This window comes from Dipodomys merriami, unplaced genomic scaffold (assembly GCF_024711535.1).
Source record: "Dipodomys merriami isolate MVZ:Mamm:240054 unplaced genomic scaffold, mDipMer1.0.p SCAF_26, whole genome shotgun sequence".
NCBI lineage: Eukaryota > Metazoa > Chordata > Mammalia > Rodentia > Heteromyidae > Dipodomys > Dipodomys merriami.
In genome coordinates, this window is record NW_027204048.1 from 9780466 (window position 1) to 9802465 (window position 22000).

At 33.1% G+C, this 22000-nt stretch overlaps 1 protein-coding gene across 7 annotated transcripts in view; it reads left to right on the forward strand.

Annotated features, from left to right (window-relative positions):
* Rfx3 (regulatory factor X3) overlaps window positions 1–22000 on the forward strand; it is a 239868-nt gene that overhangs the window by 145063 nt on the left and 72805 nt on the right. For all 7 annotated transcript variants that reach the window (XM_070035668.1, XM_070035669.1, XM_070035665.1 and 4 more), the window contains one exon: window positions 5199–5457. In XM_070035668.1, coding sequence (XP_069891769.1) covers window positions 5199–5457 — 259 coding nt within the window. The remainder of the gene's footprint in view (window positions 1–5198; window positions 5458–22000) is intronic.

A 22000-nucleotide genomic window follows, 5' to 3' on the forward strand; every position in this document is an offset into this window, starting at 1 on the left:
GGAAAGACTTGGAAAAAATTATATTAAGTGAAGTAAGCCAGGCTCAAAGAAACATAGGTCCCATGGTTTCCCTTATTTGCAATAACTAGTATATGTCTAAGACAAGCAGAAGAGCTCAAAAGCTATGTACATATGACCATATAAGATGATATTAAGTGAAATGAACCCCAAGATAGGGACACAAGTGGATTTTTCTTTCTTGCTATTATTTTTAACATATTTATAAGGTACTGTGTGATTTTATTTGTTCTTTGGTATGTTCTTCCTCTCCCCCCATGGTATAACCCGTTTTCACTGTATTTGATTCTGGTGCCCTGCATCTTGTGTATACATTTTTCTAATTTGGGAGGGGAAGGGAAAAAACAAATGTTTAAATAGGGATACAGATTGATCCATTATAACAATGATATGTACAAGACACTATGTTGAAAATGAACTTTACAACTTCAGGTGCGGTAGCGGGGGGTTGGGGAGGTGGAGAGGGAAAGGAAGGTAGGGGATAAGCAAAGGAGGGCTAACAATGCTCAACAGGAAATGTACTCATTATCTTATTCATGTAACTTTAACCGCTATGTACAGTATCATTACAATAAAATATATATAAAAATAAAAATGAAAAAAGTTTAGATAGAACTAAGCAAAGATTTAACTCTAAGATTGGGAGCACATACAATTAAAATAAATTACATTGCTCCTGCTATTAAAAAAGATATTATAATGATTACCATTACTATATTTTATCCTCATAAAATTTAATGTAAATTTAATTTAATTTTTGTTTAATTATCACTTCTATACTATTGCCTAATTTTATAATACTAAACTTATTGTTGGGAGCGTATTCAAAACATAAAAATGAAAACATAATTTATAGCGATATTGTGTACCTAGATTTGTGGACAAGACAGCAGAGCAGAAGAAAACAACAAAAACAAGAAACACATGTCATATAGCTAAGGTACAGTGAATATCATTGTAGTGAGTCAGTGAGCAAAGAATATTCAGAGTCGTGGTTACTGCAGGTATCTGCTGAAGCATGAGTGAATGTAAACAACATCTCATGATTACAATCAGAATAGCTCTCAAGAAGCTCCTCTCAGCAAGTATACACATATCTGTGTTATGCACTACTGTCTACCTGTGAAAACAATGCAAAGTTTTATCTTTTGCTATAGAAACAATATGCCACATTATTTTCATGACTTAATATAGAACAAACAAAATAAACATAGCATCTTCTAAGATGTTCATGAAATTGCCTGGGAATTTAGCTATTTTAGAAATATAGTCTAGAAATAGCTCATTTCAATCTGATGTGCCAAAAGTTGAGTGGTTTTCTTGAACATATGTTTTATAATTTTGGGAGGAAATAGTATGGAAGTAGTAGCTTGTAGAAGATGTATTCATTATATACAGTAGGAAAAACAAGTCAGTCTTAGGCATCAGAATTAAAATTCATTGTTTCTAGTACCTAAGGAAAGATCTATTTGTTTTAGCACTTAATTTATTTTTAAAAATAAATTCAGAGTCAGATGCTGGTGGCTCACGCCTGTAATCCTAGATAATCAAGAGGCTGAGATCTGAAGATCGTGGCTCAAAGCTAGTCAGGGCAGGAAAGTCCATGAATTTATGTCCAATTAAACACTGAAAATTGGGGCTGGGAAGGTGGCTCAGTGGTAGAGCGCTTGCCTTGCATGCCTGAGGCCCTGGGTTCGATTCCTCAGCACCACATAAGCAAAATAAACACTGAAAATTCAGAAGTAGAGCTGTGCTTCAAGTGGTAGAGCACTAATATTGACCAGAAAAGCTCAGGGACACCATCTAGTTCAACCACCAGGATTAGCACTAACACAAAAAATTAAATTAAAAATAAAACAAATAAATTTTCAGCATTTAGTCAAGATCTTAAAACATGTAGAACTGGAAAAGGCTCACGTCTGGCTTCTGTATGGCATTATCTCCCATTATCTGGCACCCAGGATACCAACACATTTCTTCTTGTTTCTCTTTGGTAATTTTTTAGTTCATCAATCACATTAAGCTAGAAGTACTTTCTTTGGACAAACACTCTTAATCAATCCAAACTTCAGTTACTCAGAGATTGTTTTCATCATGATTAAATGAGTTAATACATGAAAAGTACATAAAATAGTTGTAAGCTAAAACATTGTCAGTAATTGTGATCTATCATTTATTTATTTTTATTTTTAAATTTTTATTTGGAAAAATCTTTACCAATAGAAATTACTGTGCATATACTGTGAAAAAGAAGGTCAGAGCTTTGTCCTGCACCTGTCAGAGTATTTCATGTCCTCTACCTGTGTATAGAACTTATTGGATTGTACTTAAATACCAACATCAGATCGTGTTATTGTAATAGATATAAATTGAAATGGCCTCGTTTCTCTAAAGTATAACCAACATATTTTATTAAATATGATGCTCAGTTGGAAAATGCAAATGATATTTCTTTGTTTAAAGAGTGCTTTAGGCAGATCTTGGTGGCTCACATCTGTAACTGTAGCTTCTTCTCAGGAGGCTGAGATCTAAGGATTATGGTTCACAGCCAGGCTGGGCAGGAAAATCTGTGGGACTCTCATCTCCAGTTTACCACCTAAAAAACAGAAGTGGACCTGTGTCTCAAAATAGTAGAGCGAAAATGCTCAGGGATAGCACCTAGGTCCTAAGTTCAAGCCCCATGACTGACAAAGATAAAAGATGGCTCTCTATGAAATTATTTGTTATAATTCCTACAGTAAAATTATACTGAATCTTCTGGGTTCTTTGTGGAAAGCATTGCTTACTCAGTATAGAATACGTTCTGAATAATATTATTCTATTACTGTAATTATAAATTATCAGTGTTATAATGGGATAAAAATTCTTTCTTTAAATGATACAGAAAGTTTCACATATTTTCTCATGTTTTAACAAAAAGTTAAAGAATTTGTATTATAAAATTTATGAAACTGGTTACAATGTCTAATATCTATTAACAGAATTATACTTTAACGTATTGACTGGTGTGTCTACTGGGTGCCAGCAACTGTGCTAAGTGTTGAGATTACAGATAGAAATAAAACACAATTTCATGGGAGCACAAACATATGAAGAAATTTCAGCATATTTAATAAGATATATTTTAGGAATGCAGCCAACATTAGTAGAGTTATCTAGAAGAAACCACCCTAATGAAGAGTTTCTGGGAATATACAAATTATGCAAAAAAATGATTCTCGACAAATAAGCATCAAAACAGGGTATAGATTGATTAGGATCAGGGAAGAGAGTTGAAGAGAACTGTCAAAAGCCACGAAAGCAAGGAAACCTTGTGACACTTAGAAGGAATTAGCAAATTGGCCAATGAGGAAGCATTTGAGAACCTGGACAAGTACCTAATTTTGAAATTATGTAAGAATCAACCCTTGGTATCTCCTGCACGCCTATTGGAACTTTGAACTTTTCTGAAGGTAAAGAAGACTTTTGAGGGCATGAGCATGTCAGCAAGGTTTTGTTTTCCCATTTGCCTTTTAGAAAATTCTGTGGCAGCAAAGTTAGAGATAGGTTCAAAAGCTGATGAGGGGAAGGAAAACCAACTAGAAGGCAACTATACCAAAAAATTATGAATTATGGTAATAAATGTGAGACTGGAAAGGAGAATTGGGTCTTTCAGATTTTATTTGGAAGATAAAATTGGCAAGATGTAGTGGGTGAAAGCAGTCTAAATGAGGGAAGAATCAGTTGTAATGTCTCAAACTTAGTTTGGTGATATTGTTCACTGCTGTAGTGTTGGGGAAATCTTATCATATGTGTTAGTTTTTGCATATAGAGTTGTCTGTTAGAGATTTAAATTTCTTTAAATCATCATAGAATGTATAGAGCAGAGACATGAACTCCTATGATGACTTACTGTGAGCATGCGTATTATGAGCATGTATTTGTCATACAGTATCTAAGTAAGGAAAAACTGAAAAAAAAGTGGTAATTTTTAAAGGTTCTTCAGCTATAGGAAAGAGGACATGAAATAAAATGTCTTATCCCAGGTGGTTAAGACACCAAGACCTTCATGTAAGTATAGGAAATAGCTAAAGGCAGAAACACCAAACTGCTAGTAGTTACCAACTCCCAGATGTGCAGTTAGGTAGATTCTCAAGAGCAGGGAATTCTGATTTGATATTTGAATTGAAATATAAATATATTATATTTTGTGCCTGTATAATTTTGTGTTATTGTAACTCCTATGAGCTTGTGGTATTAAAGAAGCAAAACTTCAGTGTAAGTTGTAGTCTTGAAGTGTAAGTTATAGTCAATGGTAAATGAAATAAGCTTGATCATCATAGAAGAAAGAGGGAAAGGGCAACATGGAGTGGTCGACAATGTCACATTGCAGGTAGGTTAAAAAAAAAAAAGATAAGGCATGACAGGCACCTTTTAGCTTGATATTTAGATTTGGCCACAAGTGACCTTATTAAAAGTGATTCCAATGAAATACTAAGGGCAGAGGGTTTGCTGTAGATGTTGGAAAGTAGAAAGTGATAACAAGAAGAGGAGACATTCCCCATTATAAAGGAGAAAAAGGAGTGTGAGGGAGAAAGATTGCTAGACAAGGACGTAGGGTCCAATGTGAGTAAACTTTTTGCTCAAGGTATTTGTGGTGGGGGAGGAGACCCACGCAGGCTGCCCTCTCACAGTTGATGGAGAGTCACACAGGAATGTCTCAGCCTGCCCAGTTGACCTGTCTACCCCCTAGGCAGTTCAGATCTTAGTTGTTCTAATCTCAAATTTTGTTAAACCAAGATTTACATGTTTTATGACAAAGTAGAGAATTTCACTAGGAAGGTATCCTGGAGGGAAATGACCCAAACTGATTTTTGTGCACCTGTCCATTACTCTAATGTGAAGAAAACAAACTGAAGTACTTATTAAAGGGACAATACTTTTATAGTGATTTTCTGAACTGCTTTATTTGTACCTGACAAGTACCCTAAAGTACAGAAACAAGTTGAGGTATACTTTTAATTTGATAATCAATCCAACTTTTTACAAGACTGAGGTTTCATTAAAAAAAATGTATAACTTGACATATTCCTAAGGCTTTGCTAATTGATGTCTTTAAATATGTCAATGTGCACATTAGAAGAAAGTCAGATGCAAATAAATAAGCTAGTAACGTTCTCCTTTTTTTCTTTCTTCTAAAGCCGGACAACAACCTATCCTTACACAGAAACACAGATGTACAGCCAAAACACTGGAGGGAATTACTTTGATACCCAAGGGAGTTCTGCACAGGTGACAACCGTGGTCTCCTCCCACAGTATGGTGGGCACTGGTGGGATTCAGATGGGCGTCACAGGGGGACAACTCATCAGCAGCTCTGGAGGAACTTACCTGATTGGCAATTCCATGGAGAATTCTGGTCATGCAGTGACACACACAACCCGAGCCTCCCCAGCCACAGTAAGTGCTTGAGTTTTTATGGAATTTAGTCTTTCGTAGTTTCCAGAGGTCTCTTTTTCCCTATCGAGGAAAAAGAACTACCAAGAGGAGAGGGACAGCACTGCCCTTAAGTGATTTTAGTGTGGTGGTAGTATGCAGAATTTAGCCTAGATAGATGTAATCTTATCCAGAACTTTACTGATATGTATGCCCTCCAGTTAAGTAAACTGTGAAGTTCTTTATTACCAATGAATGCTATGTTAGAAAGAGGTGGTTTTAATTCATTCTATTATTAATTTTAATAGGCTTCAGTGCTATTCATCAAAACAGTTCTAATTTTTATCAAATGAACTTACTTTTACATTGCACTTATAATAAAGTCTAGTCAGTAAAATGGAGAGGGTAATATTTGCACATATTTTACCCGTAATATTTAATTCGTGTACTGCTGCTTGTGCTACTACGTATTTTTAAACTGACTCACTTTCAAAATAGAAAGTGTGATACATACTGATACTGATACTTAATAAAAATGTTTATCCTTGTGCTGCATGTAAAGCCATATTGCCTGCTCTGCCAGAAAGACACATTGGAATTTAAGTGACTCAGATGAAAGAAATTGTAGATTCCATTTGTAGCTATGAGCAAATAATACTTAAGGATATCCCCTTCATACTTGAGCTCTCAAGATTTTAAAGTTTAACATTTGACACAATATTTAATTTTTATTTTAACACAATATCCTTTCATGTAATGATATAAAAAAAATCATAGAAAGGCACACAGAATTCAGTAACATCGCTCTGTAGCTTGAGCTAGTAAACTGAATCAAGTAGATGCACTCTCTTCTCACTATCTCTCTCTGTACTTTGTGGTTTAAATGAAATAAGGCAGAAGGAAATTTGAAAAAAAATGGGAATAAATTTGGAGAAAATAATAAGTGAGAGATTTTTATCTCTCATTTAATGGATTTTCTTCAAGACGTAATGTGTATTTGGTAAGTACTTAGCATGTATTTCGTGTGTCTTGTGATTATATTCATTAATATTTTCATCATTTATTACATTTTCCTCATATCCAATATTTAAAGCCCTCATTCTTAATTTACTCGTTGCTAACATTGGAAACAATGACTAGCAGTTCAGAGTAGAAAATTCTTAGAAGTTCTTTTTTTCTTTCTTTCTTTGCTGGTCTCCAGTGGCTCAAGTCTATAATCCTAGCTACTCAGGAGACTGAGATCTGAGAGTCACAGTTTGAAGCCTGAGATCTGAGAGTCACAATTTGAAGCCTGTCTGTAAGGAAAGTCTGTAAGGAAAGTCTGTAAGACTCTTATCTCCAAGTAACCACCAAAACACCAGAAGTTGAGCTTTGGCTCAAATGGTAGGGTACCAACCTTGAACAAAAAAAAAATTAAATCACAGTGCCCAGGACTGAGTTCAAGCCATAGTAGTGATAACACACTATTTTTCCTTTGTCTTTTTGAAGCATTTCTCTTGTGAGTTTGTCTGTTGTTATTCGTAGTATTAAATATAATATTTCTAAACCATTCAGTAATACCAGTATTTTTATACAGATTAAAAACTAAAGAAAATTGCTGGTAATGAATCCTAGCATATTTGGATCCTAGTTTCCCTATAAAAATGGTGTTCTCTGAGCTTTCAAATCATTTACTAACGAATCATAAAGTATCAACAGATAGAAAAATAACATTATCTTTACAGGAGGAAAAGACATTAAAAATTTTAGTGCCAGCACCCCAGCAAAGGCCATCCAAAAAATTCTTTCCAAGGGAAAGTAAAGTACCTGCTACTTATCAAAGCCTTAGAAGGACAGAAAAGCAGAGTGAATGTGTCTTTTCTTGTTTTGTTAGGTCCCTCTTTCATATTGACATACCATACACCATCTTTCTGACCGCACCCTTTCCTACTTCATCTTTTCTAGCCCTTTCTACTTGCCTTCACATGTTTTTAGCTATCCAGACATCCATAGCAACTGGCTTTATGTGTAGTAAACTTATTATTTCTATTACAAAATTAAACTGTAGCGATAGAATCATACGAATGTAGTTGTAAATGTTGTCAAGTTCAATTTTATAGGGTTTTGTTGAAGGGATACCTTTTGGTGTTGTACATTGAGTATGAAAAGTATCATAAGTGGTACAGAATTAGATTGTAGAAACTGGAAATAATTGAAAACTGTAAATACCAACTGTTCATACTAATTTACTTTTAAAATACTCATATTTCAGGATTTTTATTAACTGCAAAGCTTGAAGTTATTTCGGCTAGGATTATTTTATTATATGAAAGAATATTTTTGAGGTGTGGGGGTTTGGAGACATGGTTCAAATGGTAAAAAACCTGCCTACCAAATATGAGATCAATCCTTGGTACTATCAAAAATATTTGAAGAAAAATATTTACTTCATAAAATTAGCCTCTATTAGAGAGAATGAATTCTTCCTTTTAAACAAAAGTAGTATAAACATTGAATAGAGAGATAATTTTTGTGACCTTATCAATACACACACACACACACACACACATACATACATATATGCTAATATTTAGTGTATTGCCTTGCATTTATTATTAAACCATATATTTGATTTGGTTCTTTCTCTCAATTGTGCAGATTTTTCCTTGTCTTGATTTCACAGTGAGATTTTTTTTTGTTTACAGTTTCATGTTACTATAGTCAAGTTAACAAAATTTAAATATGGTGCTATTTAAAGTCTACCATTGGCAAATGCCAGAAATCTGACAGATATATGGTTCCAGGGTCACTAGAGGGAAATTTCATGATTTCACTTGTATTTCCATTTCTATCCAAACATTCGAAAGGATTTATATGAACACTGTCTTGTTTATCACATCTGAAGTTACTTCTTCCCACACACTGAGCCAAACTATGCTGTATAAGTTTAGTTTCTTTAGCTAGTATTACTGTGAACTAAAGCATAGCTGAGTCAACTAACTATTAGGATTAGTTTGTATTGTGACCAAAATTTCTGACTAGAAAAAACTACAATTAACTCTAGATTCACAAGTTTTGGCCCCATGGATACAACTAACCTCATAGAGCTAGAAAGTACATTTATATGAAACATGTACATACTTGTCTTTTTATCACTATCTCTTAAGTGGTAGAGTACAAAAACCTACCCTATTTCATAGCATTTACATTGTATTAAGTGTTGTAAATAATCTAGAGATGATTGAAAATATATAGAAGTATGTTCATAGGTTATATTCAACTACTAGGTCGTTTTACATAAGGGCTTGAGTATGCATGGTTACTGGTATACCAGGGGATAGCAAGTAATAAGGTTAGGCAATTGAGCTATGCATTAAAAGGTTAAAAGTAAAGGTTGAATGTATAGTCGGTTAATTCACTTGATATTAAAGTAAGTTTGAGTACTTTGGGAATAGTATCTGAACACCTTTACTTTATTCCTTGTGAGAAAAGTTTACTACTTTGGTCCTCAGAGTACCCTCACTGACTTCCTTTTAAGTTTTTCCTATATTTATACGAAAACATTTTCATTCAGATAATTTAGTAATAATTTCCTCATGCTAAGAAAAGTTTACCTTAATAGATAAGTGTTTCTCCAGTATGCCAATGAAGAAAGTTGATTATTTGAAATTAAAGCCACAACTAAGAAAAATCAGACCAGCCCATAGAGTATTTTACCAGTCTAATATTAAATATGTAAAGTATAACCATCTCTGCTGGGATAAAAGTAGCTCTGAATTATTAATGGGATTTTTGTTTGAAGATATAATTTATTTTAGCTTTTACATTTACATATTATTATTTCATTTGTGGCTTGGTATCCAAAATTTTTATTATAAAGTTACATGGAAATGTCAATATTTTTCAAAAGATTGTAATGGTAATAAATTTTACATGATTAATGTATTAAACTATCAATTAACAATATTTTAAGATCTGCCTAAAATATTTCTTTTTCTTTTTATGTTCTTATATTTAGTTAATAAGAGCCCATGTCTTTATAATATAAATATATATGTATATAAATATATGTTCATTTATATATACACTTTTTACTCAAATACACACACACATACAGGTTCAAAGCATTTCCTACTCATAATACAAAATAAGAATTTTAAGAAAAATTTTATAATGTTTTGTTTTATTACTTTGGATGTGAGCTCAGCTAAGTTATAACTTGAATTAATGGTTGAGATTTCACATAATAGCTATTAAGTTCTACCATAGGACTTCACTAGCACATGGACAGGGTGGTAAAGAGTTGGCTAGTCAAATCTCTGAATTGATTATGCATCTTCCTTTTAACTCTATCATTGTAATGTTTCCCTCTGTGTATACTTATTTAAACCTCAAATGTACTTCCCTGATCATTTTCTGTGTAATCATATCATTAATAGAATTTTGAACCTGAACATAATTTAGACTTCAATCAAAATTAATGAATTAGTCTGTGATATTTTATGCACATCATAATGTAGTGTATCTTGCAATATAATACCCAATAATTAGCAATATCCTATAAGAAACTTTAACCTTCCATTAAATAGTATTTGTTTTCTTATAATCAGACAGCTACTCGTGGATTTTTTTCTTCTTTATAACTAAATAAGATCATTTTAACCATTTTTTCGGATTTGTTATGAAAGCTAATTTTTAACAGCAATATGAACATACACTTCGTAATTATACATTATAAAGGGCATTTTTAAGAATTAGTTACCACTAAGGAATACAAGTAAAATGTGTTGAAAATAATGTCATTTATCCTGCTGTTGGTTCATGTAAAATGTTATAATTTATTTAACCGAGAATACAATTTTCACGTCCATCTGCTGCTAGATAAATAAAATTTAACTAATTTTATGTAATTTATAGAAAGATAAAGATTTATGTAAAAATTGTAGGTGCTCTTGACCTTGCATGTCTATGAATTTAAAGTAAAGGAATAATATTTTTTCTAAAAAGATAGATCTGTTTAGCCCACTAGAAAAGCATTTTTGCTGTCTTCTTTGCTGGTATGATGCTGTGACCATTTGTTTTATTTAGAAATTTCTTTTATTTACATGAATTAATAAAACATTGTGCATTCAAAAGATGCAAGGAAATATATGATCATTTCTGTGTCACGCTTTTCCCAGTTTTTCTTAGAAGCAACCAATATCACCAAGTTATTTAAGTATTATTCTATATAAAATATGTCTTTGTTTATTAAAAATGATTGCATTGAAAGGAGCTGAATTGTTGCTCTATCCATCAATGAAAAACATGTTTACATGAGGTTGAATTATTGTTTATGATATGTTTATAGGTATAGAAAAACAATGTATGAACTGGAGGCGTGGCTCAAATGATAGATCACCAACCATGAGAAAGCTTAGTGAGAGCAAGAGACACTGAGATCAGATAGTGCTACTGGAAAGAAAGAAAAAGAAGTGTAATAATTTAGATGAATATTTTCAATTGTCAAAGGTAATATATTTTTAACTATAATTTTAAAATACTTTTAACTTTAAAGTATTCATAAGCTATGCACTAATTATAGCTTTCATTACATAAAATAATTTAGTTTTCCAGCTAGCTTCAGTAGTTAAGAAAAATATACTACTTTCTCCATTTAACTTCAGCAGAAGCTGTATGATCTTAGTATCTCTTTTTTTCCTCTGTGCCCTTTTCCCTAGGCTAGCCTGAGCCCTCAAATGAAACTCTTCAGACAGTACCACAAATCATCTGCTTCCTGCGTTAAATCATAAATTGACTGAAGGTTCTGGGACCTCATTTTCAAAGCACTTAATAAAATAGGACTTTGAGTGACTTGTAGTCTCCATCACTTCGTCTATATTCCATTCAACTGTCAGTCAGTTTCCCGCTGTTCCAGTATAGAAGCTGATAAGATCTAGAAGCAGTAATTTCACGTTAAGGCTGTAAGACATTCCACTCCTAGACATCTTGATAAGGTAGAAGCTCAGACAAGCAGAGTGGCAGGCATTTAGTCTTTCCTAAGTACAAACATTGTATTCCCTGAATTTAAAAAGCAAATATAATAATGAATTTTATTATTTTTCCAGTATTTCATGTTGAAATAGCATTTCAGGACACTATTAAAACATGCTGTATCCTGCCATACTTCTTGTATAGCGTTTGTTTGATATTTCTTATATTTATAAGTCAAACTTGCAATTAATATATGAGCTTGAAATAGTAAGTAGACTTTAAAGGAAAACAACTACTGTTTGAATGTTTCATTCATAGAAATTTAATAATACAGAGAAAATATGAAGTATATTGATGGCAAATTAAAATATACTCTTTCTTATGAGCAATGTACCAGTCAGTATTAGACATATGAAATTCTAATTGTCTCTTACCCTTAATGAACTAATTTACTAGCAGTAAATATACCACAGTGTCTATTACCAAATATCAGATCTATAGTGAGAATGTCCAGAATGCCCAGGCATACAGGGTCATCCACCAAAATATATACTATAATTACCACTGAAAAAGTAAAAAAGAATCACTACATAAAGTTTGTCATGTAAAGTGATATAGATGCACGTTAATATTTAACAAGATCTCCAAACATCCTCAGTAAAAATCAGGGAATTGTGTGAAGCAAAATGATTGAGATACATGAATATATTATCTGAGAAAGTAATTTGCTATTCTAAAAATCTCAATCTTGCTCTTAGTGATTGTGTGAAGTCTATCTAGCTGTTCCAAATGCACATAGCCAAAACAGATCTTTTCCTTATATTTCACTGTTTAGACTGTTCTGGGGTGTCAAGATTGCAATTAAACCTTGACCCTAAGTTTCAGATAGTCCTTTATTAAACAATGTAAAGTAGCACTGCATTTAGTTAAGATCTTTAGAGCCCTTCGTATTCAGTATTTTGGAATGATGGAATGTTTTGTGTTTGTATTCATGTATTTAGATTTTTTTAATTATATTCTTATTCCATAACAATACAACTATAACATTTAAACAGAATTATCTGTCTGTATGTGCACGTGTATGCACACGCACCCACACATGGGATAAGCATTGAACCTCAGACCCATACATGTGCTTTACCATTGAGTTACTCTCAGTCTTTGGATAATATTCTTTAGACACTCACTCTCTGGAACATTTAGTGGTCATTATTGATAAGATATCATGCTTTTATGAATATGAAGATTTACAATACAGGCTAGTGGAGCTGGTTTCAGCAACCAATACCCAATCCTCCAAGACACAAATAGAAATCCATATTGAGCTTCCAGATTTCTTTGTAAGTGGTTAGTTTCACCATCTCTTTCATCAGATTATTTTTCAAATCACAAATATTGATGTGTTCAAAGTGGATAAATTTCAGATTTACCAAAATGATGCTGAACTTCTGGTCAATTTTCCAGTGTGAATTCAGAGACGCTTAAATGTTGAGGTAGGTTTGGATAACATGAGAATTAGAGAAAATACAAAACGAAGTAATACCTAGACTTCATATTCATCTGCCTGCTTATAGTTCTGCAGTCCTGATCGCAGTTGAGCTCTACCTAAGAAAAAAAATACCTTAGAGCAATGGTCTTCACATTGAAAGTGCATCCTTCGGAACAGTGGCTAAAACGTTCCGCACACTTCTCTCTGAAGGCTTTTGACTCAGTCACTGTGGGCAAGAGTCTCAGAATTTATGTTTCTAGAAAGTGTTCAGAGATCCTACCAGTTCTTCTCAAAGGCTACACTGAGAAAAGCCTGTCTTAATGACTGTATTGACTTAATACAAAAGGAAAATATTCTAAGTGCTCAGAAGAAGAAAAAAAAAAAAACTGGAGAAGGCAGAGACCTTGAAAAGATATGTTTGATCTCAAGTCCTGCAGGTGCTAACACACCATTTTGCAGAAGGGTCCCTAGGTTTCTTCTGTTGTTGATGTTGCCAGTATTACTGTTACAAAGTGCTAACACTAGCCCCATTGGGGCTTTGTGAGGGTGAGGAAATGTATGCTGTACATAATAATCAAAGGAAGCCCAAAAAGACAAGGGATCTTGATTTCAACCACTATTCCAATTTATATTTCTATTTACAACAAATGTTCTTAGAACACACCTTGTTTACAGATGTGTGTGTGTGTGTGTGTGTGTGTGTGTGTGTGTGTGTGTGTGTGTGCGCGCGCGCGCGCGCAGGCCCTGGAGCTTGAACTGGCACTATCCCTAAGCTTTTGTACTCAAGGCTTGTGCTCTACCCTTTTGAGCCATACCTCTACTTGTAGTTTTTTGTGATTTATTGGAGATAAGAGTATCATCTACTTCCTGAACAGGCTGGCTTCCAACCACTATCCTCAGATCTCAGCCTATTGAGTAACTAGGACTACAGACATAAGCCACTAGTGCCTGGCTGTACAGGATTTTTGTTGTTGTTGTTGTTCATCTAAATTTTTTTTCCAGATAGAAAACTTTCAGAATAGCTTCAAGTGATAAGCAATTGCCAGAACTTGAGGTTAATGGCATAAGAATTTTCTTTTTGCTCTAAGTGTCATAAGTATTATCAATGAATATAAGCGTGAAAACTACTTTGTGCTAAAGGCTAAAGTATGTTAACATCATGATTTCATTCTTTCCTACTTTCTCATTCAAGAAGCGAAAAGCAAGGCCGGCTAGTTACGTTTCCAAATAGAACTAAGATGCAAATGAAGTGTAAAGTCTGTGTACTAGAGAAATTACCCAAAAGGAAATTTCTAGTCATTATCATATTCTCTCTGTTGACTTTCTCTAAAAGAATTTCCCATTCCTTCACAAGAGAAGGAATTTGATTATCTTCTTTGCCAAATCCCTCACTGATAAGTTAAGTGTAGCCTATAACTAAAAAGGAAATGCAGTGGTTCTTTATTAGGATGACTGGTTTTATGTTTAAATTTTAGCTACCTAATCAAAACTTTTTTATTGCCTTAAACTGGATCACATCCAAATGATTTTCAAGTAATGCATATTAATCTTATTTCCAAATCATTTTTAATAGAAAGGAAATCTTATTATCAGTAGGTTATTTAGTTAATATTAACTTTGTAAACCATTCCTCAGAAGACAGTATCATTAAAACAGTTTGGAACATTTCCACTAGATTTATGTTTTATTATACACTTTATATTTGTATATAAGGAATATGCTATTGGTATTGGTGTGCAGTTGCAATCACATCATTAATACCTCTGTAATCTCAAGAAAATCCTCAATTCCAAAGATAATATTCCTTTTTTTATAAGGTTGTTGTGGAAAAAAAAACTTCTGTAAAAAAGCCCTTTTTAATAGTTCTGAATGTAAGCAATTTCCAGTGTGAGAATAATTTTAATAATAGTGGCAGTTATATATAACTGTCTTGACCTGTAATCCTTAAAAAAGATAATAAATAAAAAGCCACTTTGTTTTATTAGGAGGTAGGGTTGGGGATAAGTTGATATGTATATTAGGAATGAGACCTACTTGTCCATGTGTATGATATTCTGTTATGATAGATATACATATACATTTATCTATATGTATACATAAGCATACCATATATTTATAGTCTGCTGGACAAAAAATATTTTATGTTGGACATTAATATATGTAGCATGCATGTCATAAAATACATTTAGCACTTCTTCACCTTTCTTTGCATTTCAAGCGAAAGTTCACCCTTTTTAATTTTAATTTTATTGTTGTGGTGATGTACAGAAGGGTTACAGTTACATAAGTAAGGTGGTGATCATATTTCTTGCCTAACTTGTTACCTCTTCCCTCATTTTTCCCTCTTTCCCTTCTCCTCAATTCCTGTTCCCAAGTTGTACAGATCATTTCCAACATATTGTCTTGTTACCTTTTGAGCATTATCAACTGCTCTTAAATTAACTTGCGCTGTAGTCTGTCTAAATGAATTACATCGAAAATCTATGAGTGACATTTTACTTAAGAGTTTGTAGAAGACCTGAAAGTCTAGCATCATAGTCTCTAAAGTAGTCACACAAAACCTCATTGCAATGCGGGAAACCTACGTATTCATTCTGTGTTTGTTTAAGGAGCTGTAGCACACCTACCCCAATCAATTGCTACTGGATGTCCAATACTAAACATATTTTCTCATATGCTACTATCCCCTTTGTCTCTTTCTTCACCCAAATGAGATTGCTCACAGCAACAGTAATGAGGGCTTCCCTACACTCTGAGGAAGTCTAAGTTTCTCTAAATCATCTTCTTGTAAGCCACTCCTTTAGCAGGTTGCTACAACCCGATTCCATTTTTCTAATTATGCTTCTTACCACCTTGTTTATGAGACATTGCAAAGGGTTCTTAGTCTTCCTGATAACCCGTGGTCGTATGTGCTAACGTCTGAAATATGAATGTAGATAGTTCTCTATGTTGCCTGACTTTGCAAACTTCTCCAGGCATTCTTTCTAGAGGTGGTATTCGGGGTTTTGAAACAATCATTAATTCCAGAATCTAAGAAACTTTGCATTTATCTTTATGACTTATCTGACCAAAAGGACTCCATGAGTTCACAGTTTAGCTGCCTGTCTAAACACACTGAAAAGTTCTGCTCTCCATTTTTGGAAAATGTTTTTAGCAAAACTGGATCAAGTTTTCCATTTTAGGCTGCTCAACTCTATGGAGTAGATTCCTTCTAACGAATGCTGTTTAGACAAAGAATCTGTAGGATTGTAAACAATCCCAAGTACATTCCCACTGGTCTTTTATTTATTTATTTTTTATTTTTATAATCTCTTAAGGAAGAACTTATCTTTTCATATGTGCTCATCTTTGCTTGATGGATATCCAATTCTTTCTTGCTATTTCACATGGATTTTTTACCCTCTCTGATAATCTGGTGCTCTGTAAGCCTATTTTTCTAGACTATCTCACCTCAAATTGAGCACCTTACTAGGTAATCCCAGAGGAGTTGGGATAGTTCCTTATTTGATATGAGAATGGTCCAGGACCACCATGAACCATTCCCAATCCCAAACACCATGCATCTATAATCATGAGGAGGTTTTGATCATTATTGGTGATTATTTCTAGGTGATTATTTAATTTATATAACTGAGCATTCCCTGTATCTTAGTTCAGAAAATTACTATTTTTTTAATAAACAAAAATACCTGAATCTAAATCTTTATTAAAGACAAAATTGAAAAAATGCTAACCATGTCCACCATTTAATTAGAAAAATATTTGTCTCTGTGCCATGAAGTATATAAAAAGGCAAAAGAACATTTTTTTAACAAAGTTAATCTAAGAACAAGGAAAAGATACAGTCAAAGGAGCAACACTCAAAAAAAGAACCATCACTGAGGTCTCCAATTATTCTGACTCTCAGGTTGTCAGAGTCCTCTTAATCTGATTACAATACTTTGCATTAGTTGAAATTTCAACAACTAAATGATCAGTATTTTTAGAATAAAGATCATCTGTCAGATAAATGAACAGAGAAACGTTTTAGAACTTATTCATGTCAATGTATTTGATATGTGTATTTAAAATGTTCTAATCACACTGATGATAAAGGCTACTGTACTCATTTCAGATAAAAATAAGATACCAGCCAGCCTTCTGCCTCAGATTTTCTACTTTGAGGTCTGTCATTCAAAAAATATAATTTGATCATTCTGGCTGCTGCCTTATCAGATTTTCACCAGAATCCTAAATTATTACTATGGCCTCCAAATTTTTTCTGTCTAGATTTTTCTCCCATCATATTCTAGATTAATATGTAAAGTGCTATCCTGTAATATTACTATTCTCAACTCTTTCTAACCATGGCTCCACATCCTGTTTAATCAAAGATCTCAAACAAGAAATTGCAGACTAATAATTTACCTATCCCTGAAGGAACTGTCCTTCAGCTAGTCTTACTCTTCCCCAGACTTGTGCTATATTATCTTTTCTATACCTAGAATGTTTACTTATCACCCCTACCAAAGTACCAAGTATTATTTGTTAGTTCTCTACTAAAGAGAGACCATCTGTATAACTATACTAACAAGCATGTCTTTCTTTCCCTTCCCTCTATCTAGCAATATTCATTTGATTAGTACTAGATGTTTTAGTCATTTATACACTATATATTCTTATTTCTACCTTACTGTCTATATATAGTGAATTGCTCTCTCTATATATAGTGTAGTATGTATATGTAGTAGCTATCTATAGCTATATATGTATGTGTGTGTATGTAACTATATATACAGTATGTGGGGGGGGCATTATATATGTGCAAACCCATATCCTCCCTCCCTTCCTCTTTTCTTTTTTTTTTGATAGCACTGAAGTCAGGATTTAGTGCGTCCTTCACAGATGTGATACCAGTTGAACCACACCTCTAACCCTATTTTGCTTTAGTTATTTTTTTATAGAATCTCTTTATTTTTTTGCCTGGTACTGCCCTTAGACCCATATCTTCCAGTAACTAAGATCATACTTGTATACCACCATAACCAGGTTATAAATAGGGTCGCTTACCTTTTGGCTAGAACCTACCATCAACCTTTCTCCTGATTTCTGCCTCTTTAATAGCTAGGATTATAGACAGGGTTTCTATTCTATTTTAAATGGGTTTCACTTTCTCCTCTTCTTCCTTCTCTTTTGCTTCCTCTTCTGTCCCCTCCTCACCTCCTCCATAGCCTCCCCATCTCCTCCTCTTCTTTTTTTGTCAGTGTGGGTCTTGAACTCAGGGCCTGGGCACTGTCCTGAGCTATTCCCCTCAAGATTTGTGTTCTACTACTTTGAGCCATAGCACCACTTCCAGTTTTCTGGTCATTCATTGGAGATAAGTGTCACACAGACTTTCCTGCCTGGGCTGGCTTTGAACTTCAATCCTCAGATCTTAGCCTCCTGAGTATCTAGGATTACAGGTATGAGCCTGGCTTTAAGTGGGTTTCATTATGACATTTTTATATATGTATGCAGTATACTTTAATCATATTCCTGTCTATCACTCCCTCTTTTCTTTTGTCCTGTCAAATGACCTATGTTTTTCTTTTTCCAAAAACAAAACAAAACAAAACTTGATTTTACATATGAGAGAAAACATTTAATGTTTGTCTTTCTACACCTGGCTTATTTTGCTTAACATGTTTTCCAGTTCTATCCATTTTCCTGGAAGTGAGATAGTGTAATTATTTTGTATGACTGAATAAAATTGTTGTGTCTAGATACCCTATTTCTTTATCCATTCGTCTATTGATAGAAGCCTAGGCTGATTCCATTCCTTGGCTGTTATAAATAGTGCTGCAATAAACAAAAGTATGCTACAGTGATCTCTATTGTATACTGACTTACATGCTTTCATTTATGTAACCAGAAATGACATAACAGAGCCAAATTGATGCTCTACTTTTAGTTTTGTGAGGGACTTCCCTACTGATTTCCAAGTAGACATGCTAGTTTACATTCCCTGCCATACTTCCCACAGGATATCATTTGTCATTATTTGTTTTCTTATTGATAAATATTGTAACTGGAGTAGATAGAATCTCATTGTAGTTTTCATATATATATATATATATATATATATATATATATATATATATATATATATATATATTTCCATAATGGCTAAGGATTTTGAGCTTTTTTTTTCACTTACCAGCCACTTGTATTTCTTTTGTGAACTATCTGTTCAAATAACTTGTCCATTTATCGATTAAATTATTTTTGGTGTCTATGATTTTTAAGTTCTTTCCATAGTCTAGATATTCATCTTATCACATGACTGGCTGGCAAAGATTTCCTCTCATTCTGTAGACTGTCTCTCCACTGTGACAATTGTGAAGCAACACTTGTTGAGCACTCATATACTTCCCTCAAAACCTTAATGACATTGTCTTAACTGATGTTTACATATCAATATACAATTCCAAGGTGTTTTAACCAATAGCGTGTGTGTGTTACCTTACAAACTTGTTTCACATTTGAAGAATGAGCTCTGAATTTAGTGTGTGTGTAAACACTGAGAAAGTTAATACAAATGTTGTTGGTATTATTAAATATATTTTGTTAATATAGCAGATTCACAATTTTAATCATATATTCAAGAAGCCAAGGTTTTTTTAACCTGAAGAATATTTTCTCTTTAAATTTAAAGAATATGTTCGTTTTCCTCTACCTTTCTTAACTGTACTTTAATTTTTGTTACATGTACTTCTATGTGTATAATTGTGCATTTACTTGTATGATTATGTTCCCTCTAACTGTATTGTAATATCTTAATCATTATGGATTTTTTCTTATCACACATTATCATATACATGACAGTATATATATATATATATATGTATACCTATATATATGCATATATGTGGGTATATATATAATGAATAAACAGTTATGACTTAATAGATAAAACTAGTTTTTAAAAAGCACAGTAAGAGCTAGTGATTCTTCTAGGCGATTTGAATTCCTTTCCGTTGTTAAACTGAACATGATAAACACATATTAAGTTTCCTATATGGGTCTCAGAATTTTTTATTCTGTAGGTGAAAATAAATTAGCCAAATAGCCAAAAGGACAAAGAAGATCTGAACTGAAAAGGCTCAGGAAGTCACTCTACTATCCCTGGAGGCTTCACTTGGACCTACATATATCCTACCTATATCCATTGTGCCATTGGTTCTCCAAAACTTCTATTGTCTTGCTAGGGCCAAGAAGATAGCTGAATGGAAGATCCTGTGTTTAGTATCCAGCTCCTAAATAAATGCGATGAAAACAAAATCCTGCCAGGAAGGAATTGACCCTTTCCTAGAAACCTGGCAATAGACTAGAAATCTAGGACCAGCAGAGTAGTTACTTCAGAAACATGTGTTTGTCTAAGAAAAAGAAATGCTTAGATTGTCTTAGGAAAGGAAATGCAGGCTTGTCTAACTTAAAATTGCAGCAAGAACCCAGAGCCTGAATCTCTTCCTATGAGTTACTTAGCTATTACATTTCTGATTGTGTTTCTCATTCATTTAAACCTATGAAGTGTATTAAACTAAAATCTTACCTGACCATTTTGACATTAAAATGAAAGAAAATATAGGCATCTGATCAAATTAAATTTGGAGCAAATTCTGCTTAGAAGTGATTTATGTTCACATGCATCTTTTCAGCTTTTTTGGGGTTTTCTCTTTGAAAATAAGCAAGTATGATTCTTTTTTAGCAGTTGTCACACCAAAGTTCTCTAGTTTTGTTTTTTAACATTTTCATAAAATGTTTGCTTGCTTATTACATTTCTCATTCCAAAATATATCTTTGTTTACTTACGCAGTATCACTTTCTTCACTTCATATTCAAGTGCAGTGATAAACTATATGTACCATCTCTTCCATTTTAGAGGAAAATTTACCTAGTTTTGTGTTTAAAATTAAAGTTTATAATAGAATAAGTTCTATTTTACATAGTCTGAATATATTTTAAGAATTTTAAAATAGTATCTTAATCTAATTTTCTTCATGATGTATTTTATTAATTTGAGGAATTATTAAAATATTAATACATTTGGAAAATGTATAAAGTAAAGTTTTAAATATCAAGTTGTTTAGGGAAACAATTAGATTGAATATTGCTGTGATTGATGCTGAATGTTCTGTATGTATTGTTCTACCTTAATAGAGCTGCAAACCAGAGAGAAAATTAAAAAGACTGCTAAACATATTAACTATCACCTATCATTTCTCTTTGCAAGGTGACAGTATGTTAAAGTTTCAAGGCATTATCAATTTCAATAACCAAAGTAAACTATAAGAAATGAAATTAGGTTTCAAAATGAGTTATTGCTTAAACTTTATTATATGATTTCCTTCAAATAATTAATATTTTTAACATAATGACTGCGTGTGAGATGCATTTTTTTAAAAAACAGAATGTGTACTCTTTCTGGGAGCTGAAAATTAGACATTTTAAAATGTGTGTTAGGAATGTATCACATGTAGTATGCTGCGAGTACTTAGAATAAAACTCTTTCTGTAGTTGCCCCTTTCCTTTCTTGGCTCTGATTATTTTCCCTTCTACGTTCATTTCTGCTATCATTCCTCATGTCTCTGCTTCATCACCATATCTTCAAATACAATGTAGAGGCCATAGTTACATGTTAGTTACATAGTTACATGTGCATTGAAATGACCCCCCCTTCCAAATTTTTATACACAATTAAGTGAGCAATGGGTAGATTTAGTAACATTTAACCACTAGGAAAGGATTTTGTACATATGAAATAAAATACCATAGAATCTGCTGTATGTTTCTTTTTTTGTATGACAGAATAAAACAAATATCAAATCCTCTTTAGGATACTATTTAGACAGTGGTTCCCATAACCCATCTTGAACTATGAAATTTAAAAAAATATATTTTCTTATAAACTAGAAAAGTCCACATGCGTTCCTGCTCCTTGGATCTTCATACTGATTATAATTACACAGTGTTTAAAAAGGTTTACTCATGTGATTGGGCGTATAATTAATGTACATATTTTTGTTTTATTCTTGGGATGGGAGGGACAGGGAAAAACACATTTAGTGATAGCTGTTCATTAGCCACCATTGAAGAAGAAATTGAACT